General features: G+C 43.0%; 1 protein-coding gene across 1 annotated transcript in view; it reads left to right on the forward strand.

The window, feature by feature from the left end:
- Nucleotides 1-1,534: 1,534 nt before the first annotated feature.
- The window catches only part of raly (RALY heterogeneous nuclear ribonucleoprotein), a 66,871-nt gene continuing 52,638 nt past the window's right edge, over nt 1,535-15,767 (forward strand). Inside the window, exons 1-2 of the mRNA XM_041783637.1 lie at nt 1,535-1,790; nt 15,106-15,178. Of these exons, the coding sequence (XP_041639571.1) occupies nt 1,535-1,790; nt 15,106-15,178 (329 nt within the window). The remainder of the gene's footprint in view (nt 1,791-15,105; nt 15,179-15,767) is intronic.

Here is a 15,767-nt window from a genome sequence, read left to right on the forward strand (position 1 = left end):
CTTTCTTTAAGTGATAACCTTCAATACTGAGGGAGCTCCAGGAACATCTCAGGGAGAAAAAGCCCTCAGACTCAACCCTCAACTCAACTCTGGGAGAACTGGGAAAGCCCTCGCACTTCACGGGAACATGCATTTTAAGACCGAGGGTTAAGATTGAGGGTTAGGGGGAGAACTGGGATTCAGCCTTATTCACGTCCAGTTTTAACCTCGCAAACCAGATGGATACGCCCGTGTCCGTGTTTCTCACTGGCGGATCCATCTTCAAAGCTCCCATCTGAACCCTGTCGGCCCGGTTAGGAAGTGACAGGACCAATCAGTGACGAGGGACGGTACTTTCAGATGCAGCAGAGTCGTGATATAAACAAGCAGCAGCAAGAGCTGGTGCAGTTATGGAGGAAGAGATTAGCGTGGATGCTGCTGAAGCGCCAGTTTTATCAGAACTTGATGACATTTATTCATTAAAAGAAGAACAAAGAACAGCAGTGAGTTGTTTTCTTTTCAAAAACTACAAAGGTTGAGTACTGACATGTCTATAGTCACCATGTTTCACGTTATTCCTCAGTAGCTGCACACCCTCAGCTTGATAGCGGCTACGTCACGTGTTTTGTTGCTCTGATTGGCCCGTAGAGATGTGACAGACAGAACGTTCATCCAATCACACTCCGAGTTTTTTTTCAAAGCCTCTGCCTTTTCTCAGACTGAGAAAATGTTGAAGTATCCCTTTAAGGTCAGATCCTGCAGGATTATGGGTAAAAATGATTTTAGTTTCAGAGCTACAATCCAAAGACCTGTGAGCAAACATGGATGAACATTTATTCATTCACTGAGAGTTAAAAGGCCGTCATGGTGACTTACAGAGGAGTAGAAGTCATTTTATTTATTCTGTTATTTTCCAGATTGATTTCTTGGCCATCGTGGGCGTTTAAATGTTTGATAAATCATCCTCTTTTTCCATCCTGCTCTGCTTCTTTTGTCTTTTTCCTCTTCTTCATCTCCTTCACCTGTTTCAGTTTCTCCCCCTCCTTCTTTTCTCTTCATTTCTCCTCCATCTTTGTTTTCTTTTTGTCTGGTTTTAAATCATCTGGACTGAATGAATGGACACAGAAAAGATGAATCATTTAAATGCTGTGCTGTGATTGATTGAGTTTGTCTGATGGAGCAGCAGGGTTTAATGTTGCTGCTCTTCCCTCAGAGCAAACATTTAGTTTGTCGTTCCTTTGTCTGCTGCTTGGCTGCATCCTGCTCCTTCACTTTTCAGATGAAGAACTTCTCCGTCTGTGTCTGACAGCGTCCTCCTCATGTTCCTCTGAGATCTAAATGTGTCTACCTGTTGGTTGGACCTCAGTCTGTTGCTGGATGGTTGATCTTCTCTGGTTAGCTCAGCTCATAAAGCTGGTTATGTCACAAACCATCATGATTTTGACTGACGCCATTTTCTTCCGCTTCTTTATCTTCTCTTTCAGATCTTCTCTCCGAGTGTCTCCCATCTTGATTCATCCATTCGTCCGTTTCCTGGTTCTCCCGCCGCTCCAGCATGTCGCTGAAGGTCCAGACCAGTAATGTGACCAACAAAACGGATCCAAAGTCCATCAACTCCCGGGTGTTTATCGGTAACCTGAACACAGCCGTGGTGAAGAAGTCAGATGTGGAGAGCATCTTCTCCAAGTACGGCCGGGTGCTCGGCTGCTCCGTGCACAAAGGATACGCCTTCGTCCAGTACGCCAGCGAGAGGCACGCCAGGGGCGCCGTGATCGGGGAGAACGGCAGGGTGCTGGCCGGACAGACGCTGGGTGAGTCAAACGACGGACTTTAATTTCACTGACGTATCAGGAGAGAAAAATTAAACTGCTGAAGACATTTGATCAGGTTTAAAGAAGCCAGTGTCCTCCAATGAGAACTACAGGAGTCAGCCACAACGTCCTTAACCAGCTGACCTCTCAGCTGCACATTTTATTAGTATCTGACAATATTTCTCAAGCTGAAAACAGGAGCTGCTCAATGTTTTAGCATCAAAGAATATTTCTGATAATCAGAATATCAAAAATGGTAAAATACTGAATTAAAAAAAAAAAAACGTGACTGCAGTTCAAACCAACCCAAAGCCAGAGAGAATTATATTTATGTTCATGTTCAAATATGATCAGTGAAAACACAGAGACTAAAGCAGCTGTCAGTGGACTATTATTACTATTATCAGAGACACATATGCACTATATATGGACAAAAGTATTTGGCCACATCTGGTAATTGTTGAATCCAGGTGCTTCAATCAGACCCACAGGTGTATAAAATCCTCACCCAGCCATCTGTGATCCTAAACGGGCTGTTCTGAAGAGCTCAACCATGGTTCTGTGATGATGACACCTTCACGGTCAGCTCCACAGTCAGCAGTTAGAAACATTATTAGAAAGTGGAAGAGTTCAGGAACAACAGCAGTTTGAAGTTTGGTGGAGGAGGGATCATGGTATGGGGCTGGTTTTCAGGGTCTGGTCTAGACCCCTTACCTCCAATGAAGGCCAGTCTTTATGCTTCAGCAGTCCAAGACATTCTGGACAATGCTATGCTTCCAACAGTTTGAAGAAGGCCCTTTTCTACTCCAGCATGACTGTGGCCCAGAGACCAGAGAAGGACTACAAAGTAGGGCTGAACAATTTGGGAAAATAATCTAATTGCAATTTTTTGCCCCCAATATTGCGATTACGATTTGATATGCGATTACGTCTCAAGTTCCTCATTTTATTTGTTTTCTATTAAACAAAAGCAATAAATAACTATATCATAACCAACGCAATATTAGATTGAACAAGGGCTGATCCATTTGAATAAAAAGATCTATATATGGTGATTTTGACTCTTATTGCAAATTGGGTATGAATTGTTGTCTGATAGGGAGTCATTTTTTATTTTATTTATAAGAAAAAAGTACAGAAACGAAGAAAGTTGGCTTTTTTGTAGACTATTAAAAAAATGGCACTTGAATTATTGCATGGTATGTAATGCATAATGTCTCTGCAGCAAAAAAAAGCATTTAAACTGGTATTTTGACACCAATTTCAGGTTCAGGAATTATTGCACCTTTTGCAATTTGAAAATTGCAGCAGGCCATATTGCAATTTAATCTAATTTTCGATTAATTGCCCAGCCCTACTAGAAAGGCATGGTTTGATGAGTACAGAGTCCTGACCTCAAGCCCACCCAGCACCTTTGGGATGAGCTGGGACAGAGATTGTGGTCCAGACCTTCTGGTCCAACATCAGAGCCTGACCTCATAAACGCTCTACAGAGTGAACGAGCACACATTCACACAGGAACACTCCAGGATGTTGAGGAAAGCCTTCAGAGAAGAGAGGAGGCTGTTAGAGCTGCTGAAGGAGGATAACTCCAGATTAAAGTACATGGGTTTGATTACCATGTCACTACGATCTCTACTGGTGTAATGGTCATGTGGCCAAATACTTTTGTCCATATACTGTAGCGTCAGATCAACTCTCATTACATTTTCCATCCCTGTACTTTCTAGAACATCAGCTCAGGACTTTGTTCTGTTTGATGACAGTTTGTAGAATCGAAGAAAAAAATATTTCCACCTGATAGGCTGTCGGCTGATTTCCTCTGAGCACAGACTCCACAAAAAAACAGATCAGGGAATCTCTGAGAGCTCAAACCTCAGACGACTGAGCAGCACTACAGCTGAGTGTCTCCTCTGGTGTTTACACACCTCCATCCCTCTCTCTCTCCCTCCCTCTCCCTCCCCCCTCTCTCTCCCTCCCTCTCTCCCTCCTTCTCTCTCTCACTATCTCTCACTATCTCTCTCCCTCCTTCCCTCTCTCCCTCTCTCCCTACCCCCCTCTCCCTCCCTCTCTCTCTCTCTCTCTCCCTCCCTCTCTCTCCCTCTCTCTCTCCCTCTCTCTCTCTCTCTCTCCCTCTCACCCCCCCCACCCCCCCTCTCTCTCCCTCCCTCTCTCTCTCTCTCTGACTCTCTCTCTCCCTCTCTCTCTCTCACTCTCTCTCTCTCTCCCCCTCACACTCCCCCCCCCCCCCCCTCTCTCTCCCGCCCTCTCTCCGGCCGCCTCTCTCTCTCTCTCTCTCTCTCTCTCTCTCTCTCTCACTATCTCTCTCCCTCCCTCCCTCTGTCCCTCCCTCCCTCTCTCTCTCCCTCCCTCTCTCTCCTCTCTCTCCCTCTCTCACCCCCTCCCTCTCTCCCTCCCTCTCTCTCTCTCTCACCCTCCCTCTCTCCTCTCTCCCTCTCCCCCTCCCTCCCTCTTGCCCTCCCTCTCTTTCTCTCTCTCTTACTATCTCTCCCTCTCTCTCCCCCTCTCTTTCTCTCCCCTTCCCTCTCTCCCTCTCTCTCCCTCCCCTCTCTCTCTCCCTCCCTCTCTCCCTCCTTCTCTCTCTCACTATCTCTCACTATCTCTCTCCTCTCTCCTCTCTCCCTACCCCCTCTCCCTCCTCTCTCTCTCACTCCCTCTCTCTCTCTCTCTTCCTCTCTCTCTCCCTCTCTCTCTCTCCCTCTTTCTCTCCCCCCTCTCTCTCCCTTCCCCCCCTCTCTCGCCCTCTTTCTCTCCCCCCTCTCTCTCCCTCTCTCTCTCCCCCTCTCTCTCTCTCTCTCTCCCTCTCACTCCCCCCCCACCCCCCTCTCTCTCCCTCCCTCTCTCCGTCCTCCTCTCTCTCTCTCTCTCTCTCTCTCTCTCTCACTATCTCTCTCCCTCCCTCCTCTGTCCCTCCCTCCTCTCTCTCTCCCTCCCTCTCTCTCCCTCTCTCTCCTCTCTCACCCCCTCCTCTCTCCCTCCTCTCTCTCTCTCTCACCCTCCCTCTCCCTCTCGCCCTCTCCCCCCTCCCTCCCTCTTGCCCTCCCTCTCTTTCTCTCTCTCTTACTATCTCTCCCTCTCTCTCCCCCCCTCTCTCTCCCTCTCTCTCTCCCCCTCTCTCTCTCTCTCCCTCTCACCCCCCCCTCTCTCTCTCTCTCTCTCTCCCTCTCTATCTCTCTTTCTTTTCCTCTCACCCCCCCCCTCTCTGACACATCTTCTGAGTGTTGTTGTATCAGGGGGGAAATCAGTGCAGAGTGTCTTCACGCTCCTTGAGTGTTTCATCTGTTTGTTCCCCTGATGGAGCTGTGGATGGGTTGGTGTGAGCTCGATGGTTCAGAGTGTGGTTGTGGCTGTGCATGTGCAAAAACAGGGCCAGCACTTCACCCCCACCTCAGAGAAAAGTTAGACTGAACTAACTCGTGTTGGTTTGGCAGTTTTTTCTTCCAGGAGAAGTATCATTTGTATGTAGCATGGAAAAAATGCAACACAGTTTTTGATTTGGGCTTTCTACACGGCTGCTAGACCATGTGGTCCCCTTAGCCCCCACTTACACTGCCAGAACATAACCCATATATTCCACATACTCATGCATCATGTTCCAGGCCTTACGCCATCCCCCACTGATGCATGTTTGCACGGATGCAGAGTGGAGTGCAGCTTCGAGCAGCTAAAGATGGAACCTCACAAGGTAACTTGAGAATTTGATGTTGAAATAGTGTGTAAACATTTTCCTCCTCAAAAATAATGGTGCCATGTTACCTCTGACTGACCGCTGACCTGCAGGATTAGAAATGATATAGATAAAGGGATGTTTACTATCAGTAGTCCATGAGTTTTGATGGTGGTGTGTGTGTCCGGCTTTAAACAGAGTGGGCTGCATCAGTGTGTCTCTGGGTACTTTGGTGACAGCTAAGTGATGCTCTCTGGTTCCTCTGTGTGACTGATCCTCAGGGATCAAATAAAGTCAGTTTTCCCCTAAATGTCTCTTTCCACTCCATCACTCTTTCACCTTTTTACTGTTTTCTTCATTCCTATCAGAAACAGACTGGATGGGGGACTGAAAAATCACACAGAGAAAGAGTTACTTTCTACGGACCAAAGATTCCTTTAAGGAAAGCTTTAGTCTATAAAGGAGGAGGCTAGGTTGGAAGAGGTGGAGCTTTAGTCTATAAAGGAGGAGGCTGGGGTGGAGGAGGTGAAGCTTTAGTCTATAAAGGAGGAGGCTGGGGTGGAGGAGGTGGAGCTTTAGTCTATAAAGGAGGAGGCTGGGGTGGAGGAGGTAGAGCTTTAGTCTATAAAGAAGGAGGCTGGGGTGGAGGATGTGAGGCTTTAGTCTATAAAGGAGGAGGCTGGGGTGGAGGAGGTGGAGCTTTAGTCTATAAAGGAGGAGGCTGGGGTGGAGGAGGTGAAGCTTTAGTCTATAAAGGAGGAGGCTAGGTTGGAAGGGGTGGAGCTTTAGTCTATAAAGGAGGAGGCTGGGGTGGAGGAGGTGAAGCTTTAGTCTATAAAGGAGGAGGCTGGGGTGGAGGAGGTGGAGCTTTAGTCTATAAAGGAGGAGGCTGGGGTGGAGGAGGTAGAGCTTTAGTCTATAAAGAAGGAGGCTGGGGTGGAGGATGTGAGGCTTTAGTCTATAAAGGAGGAGGCTGGGGTGGAGGAGGTGGAGCTTTAGTCTATAAAGGAGGAGGCTGGGGTGGAGGAGGTGAAGCTTTAGTCTATAAAGGAGGAGGCTGGGGTGGAGGAGGTGGAGCTTTAGTCTATAAAGGAGGAGGCTGGGGTGGAGGAGGTGGAGCTTTAGTCTATAAAGGAGGAGGCTGGGGTGGAGGATGTGAGGCTTTAGTCTATAAAGGAGGAGGCTGGGGTGGAGGAGTCGGAGCTTTAGTCTATAAAGGAGGAGGCTGGGGTGGAGGAGGTGGAGCTTTAGTCTATAAAGGAGGAGGCTGGGGTGGAGGAGGTGGACCTTTAGTCTATAAAGGAGGAGGCTGGGGTGGAGGAGGTAGAGCTTTAGTCTATAAAGGAGGAGGCTGGGGTGGAGGATGTGAGGCTTTAGTCTATAAAGGAGGAGGCTGGGGTGGAGGAGGTGAGGCTTTAGTCTATAAAGGAGGAGACTTTATAAAATAAAAACTTTTTTTTTTCTTAGTTTTATTCACTGTATTAGGTAAAAGGCCTTAAAAAAACAAACAAAAAAAAAAACACCACACAAAATAGATTTTTTAAAAATTGTAATTAAAAAAAAACATGTTTTTAATTTTTGAAAAGAAATTAAAATCTGCTGAAACAGCGCCAGTCCTGTACAGCATGGTTCACTGTCCCCTGTGTGTAACATTAATTTTTAAATCAAATCAAAATTATCATATTTCCTTTTTTACTGGGCCTTTTGATATCAAATGAAAACTAAAAGAAACTTGAACGATCATGCTTTCCACTTGAAGTGATTGCAGTGCAAATGTGGCTTGTTTTCATGCTGTCATGTGACAAAAGTAAGGTGTGATGAAATCGGGGATCCCTGAGAGCTACTCTTGAATCTTCAGCCGTTGCTGCTAAGACTTACTCTCTCTCTTCATCCCTCTGTCCTTTATCCCAGTGGTTCTCAACCTTGGGGTTGGGACCCCATTTGGTGTCATGAGACACTTTGAGGGGGTCACCAGATGACTTAAACAAACAATATTTTTAAAATGTTTTTTTTCCTATCCAATTTTGTCTCTATAATTAGCCACCCATTTTCATCACCTTTCCCCAACAATTATTGCTAAATTTTAACCCATTTTTGTCATTTTTAATCAATGTCAAAGACTTTATTTTCTGACTATTTTTCCCACTTCCAAACCAATTCTTGCTGCTTTCTACCTGTTGTTGTCTCTGTTGACCCATTATTATGGATATTTACCTATTTTCACTCCTATTTGCACCTATTTTTGCCCATTTTAAGTACATTTGACTTTGTTATGCCCATTTTTGCACGTTTTACCCACTTCTGCCAAGTTCTCTGCCTTAGTTAACCCATTTTGCCAGTTTAGAACACTTTTTCCCACTTTTAAATCCCATTTCCCCAAAGTTTCCACCCACTTCTGCCACTTAAATCCCCTTTCACCACTCCTTGAGCCTATTTTTGCCATTTATTGCTGCCTCTCTTATCTATTTTTGGCATCCTACCCTTTTATTCTACTTTTAAAATCCCATTTCACCACCTTTTCCACAATTTTTTTTTTTTTTTTTTTTTGCCATTTTAACCCATTTTAGCTGTTTTCAATCCATTTTAATTCGGTTTTTAAGAAAAACGATGCAGATTTAAGACTATCTACTACGGCACAAATGAATAAAAAGATCTTTGTTGCTTTGTTAAGAATTGTTTTTATTCAGGTTTCATATTAAATATGGTTATTGCAGCTTAACTGTAGAGTGGACCATGAGCTTGCTGACCCCCAGTTTGGCTGGGCCCCAGAAAGCGCTCCCATTTATCCCCCCTTATGTGCAGCCTTGTCTCCACACGACCATTCTTGATTGTGGCTGTGTTCAGCCTCCTTCAGGTACAGTGGGGGTCCCCAGTCTCTGGTTCCTTTATTTTGGGGGTCACAGGCTGAAAAGGTTGAGCACCCCTGCTTTAACCATCCTCACTTCCTCTCCTGCTCCTCTTCATCTTCACTTTATAAATCAGAAAGCCCTGTCATCCTGATATGAAGAAATCCCCAGCACAACAGTCAGTCAGAGCCACCAGAGCTATTCTGCGTGTGTTTATGTGGACTGTAAGGGTCTTTAGCAGGCTTTTTTGGCAAGTAGAAAAGAGATGATCTCCAAAGATGTGTTTTTCAGTATAAAGCTAAGAAACATTTCTGTGGTTCACAGTACTTCCTAGATCTGTAAAGGTTGTCGGCAATCAGGTGATCCAGAATATCCACTGGGGGTCAGGAGGTCAGGGACGATCGTGAGGAATGAATGAGAGTGGAGGGAAGTTAACCCCTTACAGCTCTGAGTGGGTCTGCAGTTATCAGAGCATTTGTACATACACTGAGTATGATCCTGACACTACCACGGTTTAACAGATCAACCTGGCACTGAGGGGATCAGTCTCACGTTTTACTCACTCCTGCAGACCTAGAATCCTTCATCCAGAGTTCTCAGCAGCTGCAAAGAACCTTATTCTCCCCTACATAAAAGCTGGAGCCGATGCAGTCCAGAACCACCACCCCATACCCTGGTCCAGCCTGGGTCAGACTCAAGGGCAGTCAAAGATGACTGGTCAGACATGTCAGCTGGACCTTAAGAGTCTCTGTCTCCTTTTGGACCCATCACTCTCTTTTTAACTGCCAGGCTTCTAGTTTACATCCACCTCTACAGTGTTCTTGACCAGATTGCTCTTTTTCTGTCTCTGATTTTCCTCTTCTAAAGTGAGTAACCTGGCTTTCACACTGAGGGCCCGGTCTCGGATCAGAGTGCACTTGAGCCCAAAGTCCGGTTCGTTTGGGTAGTGTGAATACAAACGAACCGAGCCCAGGCACCGGGCACCGGGCTCAATTGGGGAGGTGGTCTCTGGCGTGATTCAAGTGGACTCTGGCACGGTTCGAATGAGATGTGACTGCGACCGCGCTCAGATACAGGACAGAGTGTCGTATCAGCTTCATGACGTCATCGTAAAAACTAAACTTCTTTCCACAGCGCTGCAGTTTGTTCACATTTTTCCTCAATAAAGGGCGGAAATCATCAGAATCCAGTCAATAAACGGTCTGTTGTGATTCACCTTACAGATGAACACAAGCTGGAGTCAGTGAGAGGAGGTGCAAAGGCAATAAAAGTCTCCTGTCACCTCAAAACTGCTGTATCTGCGCAGCGCCAGCCCATTTAATCCTCTGAGCTGTAGTAGATGTGCAGATATAAAGAGGGAAGTTGCTGGCATCTTAAAAAGTGATTTTAATCATCCATGGCTGCAGGATGGACTTTTTGCCGGGTCAAAACAAAAACAATCTTTGCTCAGGTCATGACCCCAGTGGTTGCCATGGTAGCTTCTTCTTTCTCCTCCTTGGCAGGGTTGTAAACCAGCTGCGTGCATACCGCAACCTGCTGTTTCAGACCGAGTGAATACGCAAGTGGGCCTGGGCAGGGTTCAATGTTGCTAGTGTGAGAGTTGAAACAACTGGGCCTGCTGTGAAAGCGCCCTAATAGTGTGGTTTATCACTGATAGAGTCTGGTTGTTGGGATTTGGGAAATATGAAGCTGGGCTCTGCTCATGTATTGAGGCGGGTAGCTGTAAAAATCCTTGCATGAGGAAAAACAATGGTAGACCCATTTAAAGGGGCTCCTATGGCGTATCTATAGAATCCTAAGAATTACAACCAAATGAGATAGAGCAATAGTTCTTTTTGCATATAAAACCAGAGGAGTAACAGTAACATATCACACATTCCTTCCAGAAATATCATTCTTTAGTTTGCAGAATTGTAGTAAAAGTGCACACATTAAAAACATTCTACTGTAACATAATCTAGCCTTTCACAGCACTTCCTACTCTACGTGTACGTGATGGCGTATGATGGCGTTTGTCTGCACCAACCTACTGCGTTTTTTTCTTGCAGGTCACGAGTCACACTTGTTTTTACTTCAGCGTTCTGCAAACATGTCTGCTGTAAAGCAGTGGTTCTCAACCTTTTCAGCCTGCGACCCCCAAAATAATGGTGCCAGAGACCGGGACCCCCGCTGGACCTGAAGCGGGCTGAACAGCCATGAACGTTCTAGAATAGTCATGTGGAGACAAGGCCGTCCATAAAGGGGGATAAACAGGAGAGCTTTCTGGCGCCCAGCCAAACTGGAGGTACATGGAGGTCAGCAAAACCATGGTCCACTGTAAAGTTAAGCTGTGATATCCCTATTTAATATTTGACCTGAATAATAATCACTCTTGTCAAAGAAACAAATATCTTTATTCAAGTTTAGTAAAAAGCCTTCTTAAAAATGTAAATTAAAAAAAAAAAGGAAAACGTTTAAAAAATTGCTAAAATAGGTTAATAATGGCAAAAATTGGTGGAAAAGGTGGTGAAGTTGGATTTTAAAAGTAGCAGAAATATATTAGAAGTGGCAAAAACTGGATTAAATGGCAAAAATGGGTTAAAGGGGCACAAATGGGCATAAATAGGGGTAAAAGGGAGTTAAAATGTGGCTGAAATTGCTTTAAATTAGTAAAAATGGGTGGAAATTTGGTGAAATGGGGTGAAAAAATTGATATAAACTGGCAGATAAGGGTTAACTGAGAAAGAAAAAATAGGCAGATATTGGCAGAAAACCAAAATTGGGCATATTAAATGATAAAATGTGTTTCAAATGGGAAAAATTGGGTTTAAAAAGGGGTTAATAGTAGCAGTAATGGGTCAACTGGGACAATGTTAAGCTTAAGTTGCAAGAAATGGTTTAAAAGTGGCAAAAACAGGCAAAAAAAGTGGTGTAAAGAGTTTAAAGCTGGCCAGAATAGGTGTTAAATGTCAAAAATGTGTTAGAATTTGGAAGGGGTAAAAAATGTGACAAAATTGGTGTGAAGTGGCAACAGTGTAATTTTAAAAACATTCTTAGTTTTTTTAGGGCATCTGGAGACCCCAACAGGGGTCCCGACCCAAAGGTTGAGAACCACTGCTCTGAAGTATCTGGCACACTTAGAGATTTGAGTACTCCACTGTAAATAGTTTATTTTGGTAAACGTGGTGTTTTTGCAGATTAAGCACAGTTTCATCTGATGTGGCTTTGCCCTCTGGTTGGTCATGAAGGATTTATTTCTGCTGCTAAAAGTCAAATCTCTGATCTCAGGGATGTTTCTTGGTAAAACCGGGACTCAGTTTCTCTGACATCTCGGTCAAATTTACCCCAAACAGCAGCTCTTCTTCAGTGTTTCCTTATGACTGGGAGCAGAGCAGGTGGAAAAATGGTTCAACAGCTCCCTCTAGTGGAGGCAATAATGCAGTACACCATCCTTATTTCCTTTAAAGGTACATTTCACAGCTTTAATAATAACAAAGTATTATAACCTACCAGAGTAACTTCATACTAAATATGTAGTTCTGACAATATCAGGTAGAGTTTTAAGTCATAAACTAGGATCATTTTAAATACTCAAATGGCCTATTAACATAGTAATAATGCTGTTATTAACATACTCAGTGTTAAGTGGGAATAAACATGTTCATGGGAGTTCAGTAACTGAGGTCATGTGATGTTTTTCTGTTTGATAGTTTAGATAATTGATGCAAAAAGCAGCAGAAGTAAATGTTTACTCTCTTTTTAGTAAAAGTCTGATTCTTTAGTCCTCAGTTGTCGTTGTGCACTTCTTTAAGGGTACGGCTCATCTACGGTACCTTCTAGACAAATTCAGTTTGGATTTGATTTGCTTTACTTTGATCTGATTTCTTTATTTCATTCTCTTAAAGGCCACAGAAAGCATGCTTTATTCTGTTATAGGTGTTTATGTCCTTTATGCTCCTACAGACTTTATTCTTTTCACACCATATTATATAAAACTACAAAAACTCCATTATCAATTAATCAGCTGGGAAACAAGGAAATGCAAAAATGACTACTACTACTACTACTACTACTACTACTACTACTATTATTATTCCCATTATTATTGTTATTATTATTATTACATTTATTGTTATTACAATTATTATTATTGTTAATAATAATTTATTATTAATATTATTGTTATTGTTGTAAAGTAAATGTAAAAACTGTTTAAACTGCATTGCTTTTAACACATTTCTATATTTAGCAGGTCTTTAGACAGTCACATGATCCCTAGAATTACATGGAAGATCGGATCATGTTTGTTTAGCAGTCTTTAGAGGTTTTGTTTTTTTTCTGTCTCCTGATATTTGCCCTGATTGGTTGATGATCTGAGTCGATGGAGTCTGAGTGCCACTGAGAAATCTGCGTATTTTAACCCTGATGGAGATCTGCAGCAGTGATTGTGTCGGAGCTGATTCAGAAATTGCAAGTGTACATATGTCAAATTTCATAATTCACTATTTTCTGTGTGCGAGTCCCAGGCTGGGTGTCACGGTTTAACTGGTGTTAGATTAAATAGTGACATTTCATTAAACATTGAGCTGCTCACTCCCAGTTCTAAGAAATGATCAGTGCTGTCAGAGACATTAATGCGACTGCACAAGAGTTTACAGGGTCACAGAGAAAACTTAAGGGATTAAAATTGGAAATAAAAATGAAGTGATTTTACAAATGATCAAAACTAAATAAACGGCAGTAGTTTACTGATTAAATTCTCTGTTAATGAAGTAAAACTCTAAATAGGTTTCCTCTCATGTTGTGGCGGTAGGAGGGTCTTAACCCTTCTGCCCTCCTGCAGCATTTTTGCCCATTTTTCTCATGTTTTTTTTTTTTTTTTTTTAATTTGTGATCATTTTGTCAGTTTTACAGCTTGTGGCATGAATTTTTATAGGAAGTTTTCTTACTAGTTAAATTTTTGAAATCCAACACGTTTTACTCTTAAATGTCATTCAGACTCTCAGTGAATTTTCTACCCTCTGGAAAACTTCGAGGCAAAAATGTACACAAAAAACTGCCACTAAATCAGCATATATCAGTATTTTTTTTTCTGCTTTTTTTCATAAATCTCTTCAACAACTTCAGACCTGCTCAAAACTATCAAACATTCAATAATTTTCAAGATTTTAACCCTTTAAATGCCAGTTTGATTATTTGAAATATTTTATTTTTTACTACAAAAAACACAAAATGTGAATTATTTTCCATAAAATTAATAGTGGAAAGATGGGGCTTTGGGGCTGATGAGAGTCTTGGATGGGTCAAAGATTAACAACAGAATTGATTTCATTGCCCTTGTATTTTTTATAATATTTCATAATATAACGGTCAGAAATAGAAGAATGTGGTGCATGGTCCTACAATGAGTAAACGGTTGAATCTGGTGGAAGACGGTAAAAATGTCAAATTTCACTAGACTTCTTCACATTGAAATGCTGACATTAAAGAATGCATGATTTTATACTGCAGTGACAGTGAGATTAAAAAACCTGGTTTGAATGGAAGTCAATGGGGGCATTTTAGCCTCCAAGGTGTCCAGAGGGTATTTCTGACATTACGTAAAAAATATTAATGCAATCAGATCAGTTTTGTCTCTAATCTTTGACCCATGCAAGACTCTCATCAGCACCAAACCCCCTTCTTTCTACTATTAATTATATGGAAAATGGCCGAATTTTTCTGTTTTTAGTAAAAAATTAAATATTTCAAATAATCAAACTGGCATTTGAAGCAATAAAATCTTGAATATTATTCAATGTTTGTTGGATTTGAACAGGTCTGAAGTTGTTAAACAGATTTATGAAAAAAAAGTGAAAAAAATATTGATGTATGCTGATTTAATGGCAGTTTTTCTGTTCGTGTACATTTTTGCCTCGAAGGTGTCCAGAGGGTAGTAAATCTGAGGAGGGCAGAAGGGTTAAACTGGGCTGCAGACTGAAGTTAGAGAAAGCTGCTCTAGTTTGAATAACACACCGTCACTGTTAGAAAAGTGTTGGCAGCTGAATATTGAATACATAATAAGATAAGGTATTATGAAAGTGCACAGCTAGCTCACTCCTTCATGCAGCTTTCATCGGGTCCATGCGCTCGTGCAGAGAGCAGCTGTGCACAGCTTTAATTCAGGCTGTGGCCATCCAGGCTGCAGAAACAGAGGTGCTGACATCACAAAGGTTCTCTGTTAGTGTGTTACATGGCTCACAGACAACCTAGACACTCTGCTACCCTTAGAAATACATCAAAACACGCAAATGTGTGTTTATGAATTAGTTTTCATAATATGTCCATGAAAATGACTGCAGGGCTAAAACACTGAGGGCAAATGTTCTGGAAGGTGTGACTACCAGCTTGTTTTATTTGTAGCAGAATTACGTTTTTTTTTTTTTCTATGTGGCGACAAAGCAAGCCTTTCAAAATCAAACTGGATTAAATTAAAAACAATAAAGACCAAGAGGCCCAAAGGAAACTTTGGACGTCAGGAGGAGCAGAGCACACGCTCAGGCTCTCTCAGCTCCGCCCTGAACGTTCTGAAGATAAAGAACATACAGAACAACCCTACGTTCAGACAGAACATGCAGATGGAGTAACAGTGAACGCCTCCGGCCTCTGAAAGCACGGCCATCTTTGCTCCCATACATCAGTGTTTACTGACCTTCACTGTTTACTTGTTTGGGATTGACCTTTGTTCATAATTCTTTTTCATGCAGTATAAACTTCACGGAGATAAAGTCAGGAATCCCACAATCCTCTGCTCTCCTTTCAGACATCAACATGGCCGGGGAGCCGAAGCCAAACAGACCCAAGGGCCTGAAGAGATCAGCGGCCTCCCTCTACAGGTACACGCTGACATTTATTGAATTCATAGATTTTTGCGGCTGTCATTCAGCCTCTATGTCTCATTTCTCAGATCATGGTATGTTTCAGTTTTAAGGCCAGAATTCAGCAGCATAAAATTCAATAAGGTTCGACTTCAGTTGGTCCCTCTTGCAAAATATTTCCCTCAGCTCGGGTCTTCATCGAGGAGGGACCACGCAAAGTCTCGGTTTTGTTTACACGAAGGCTTTCACGGTAGTTCCTGTCATAATACCGCACATGTGCTCTTCATTTAGCATGGTTACACTTCAACCAGCAGCTTTCTTTAACATCTCCTGACAGCAGATCTGACAGTGTAAAATAGCTGCTCAGAAAAGCAGCAGACGGCACCAAACCAGAGCCAAGATGAGAATGTTGTTCTCCTCCAAGAGGCAGACACATAATCCAAGCGAGAACTCAACCTGCCAGAACAAATCTGCACACGGGGGAGACATGGAGGGAAGTGAGTGACCCAAAATAGATGCGAGAAATTGATTTTTAAAAAGATTTGGAGTCAGTTTGACATCCAAATCTAAACTCTCTGGTCGAGTCCAGCGGAGATTCCTCTCCTCG

The sequence above is a fragment of the Cheilinus undulatus genome, linkage group 3 (assembly GCF_018320785.1).
Source record: "Cheilinus undulatus linkage group 3, ASM1832078v1, whole genome shotgun sequence".
NCBI classification, from domain to species: domain Eukaryota; kingdom Metazoa; phylum Chordata; class Actinopteri; order Labriformes; family Labridae; genus Cheilinus; species Cheilinus undulatus.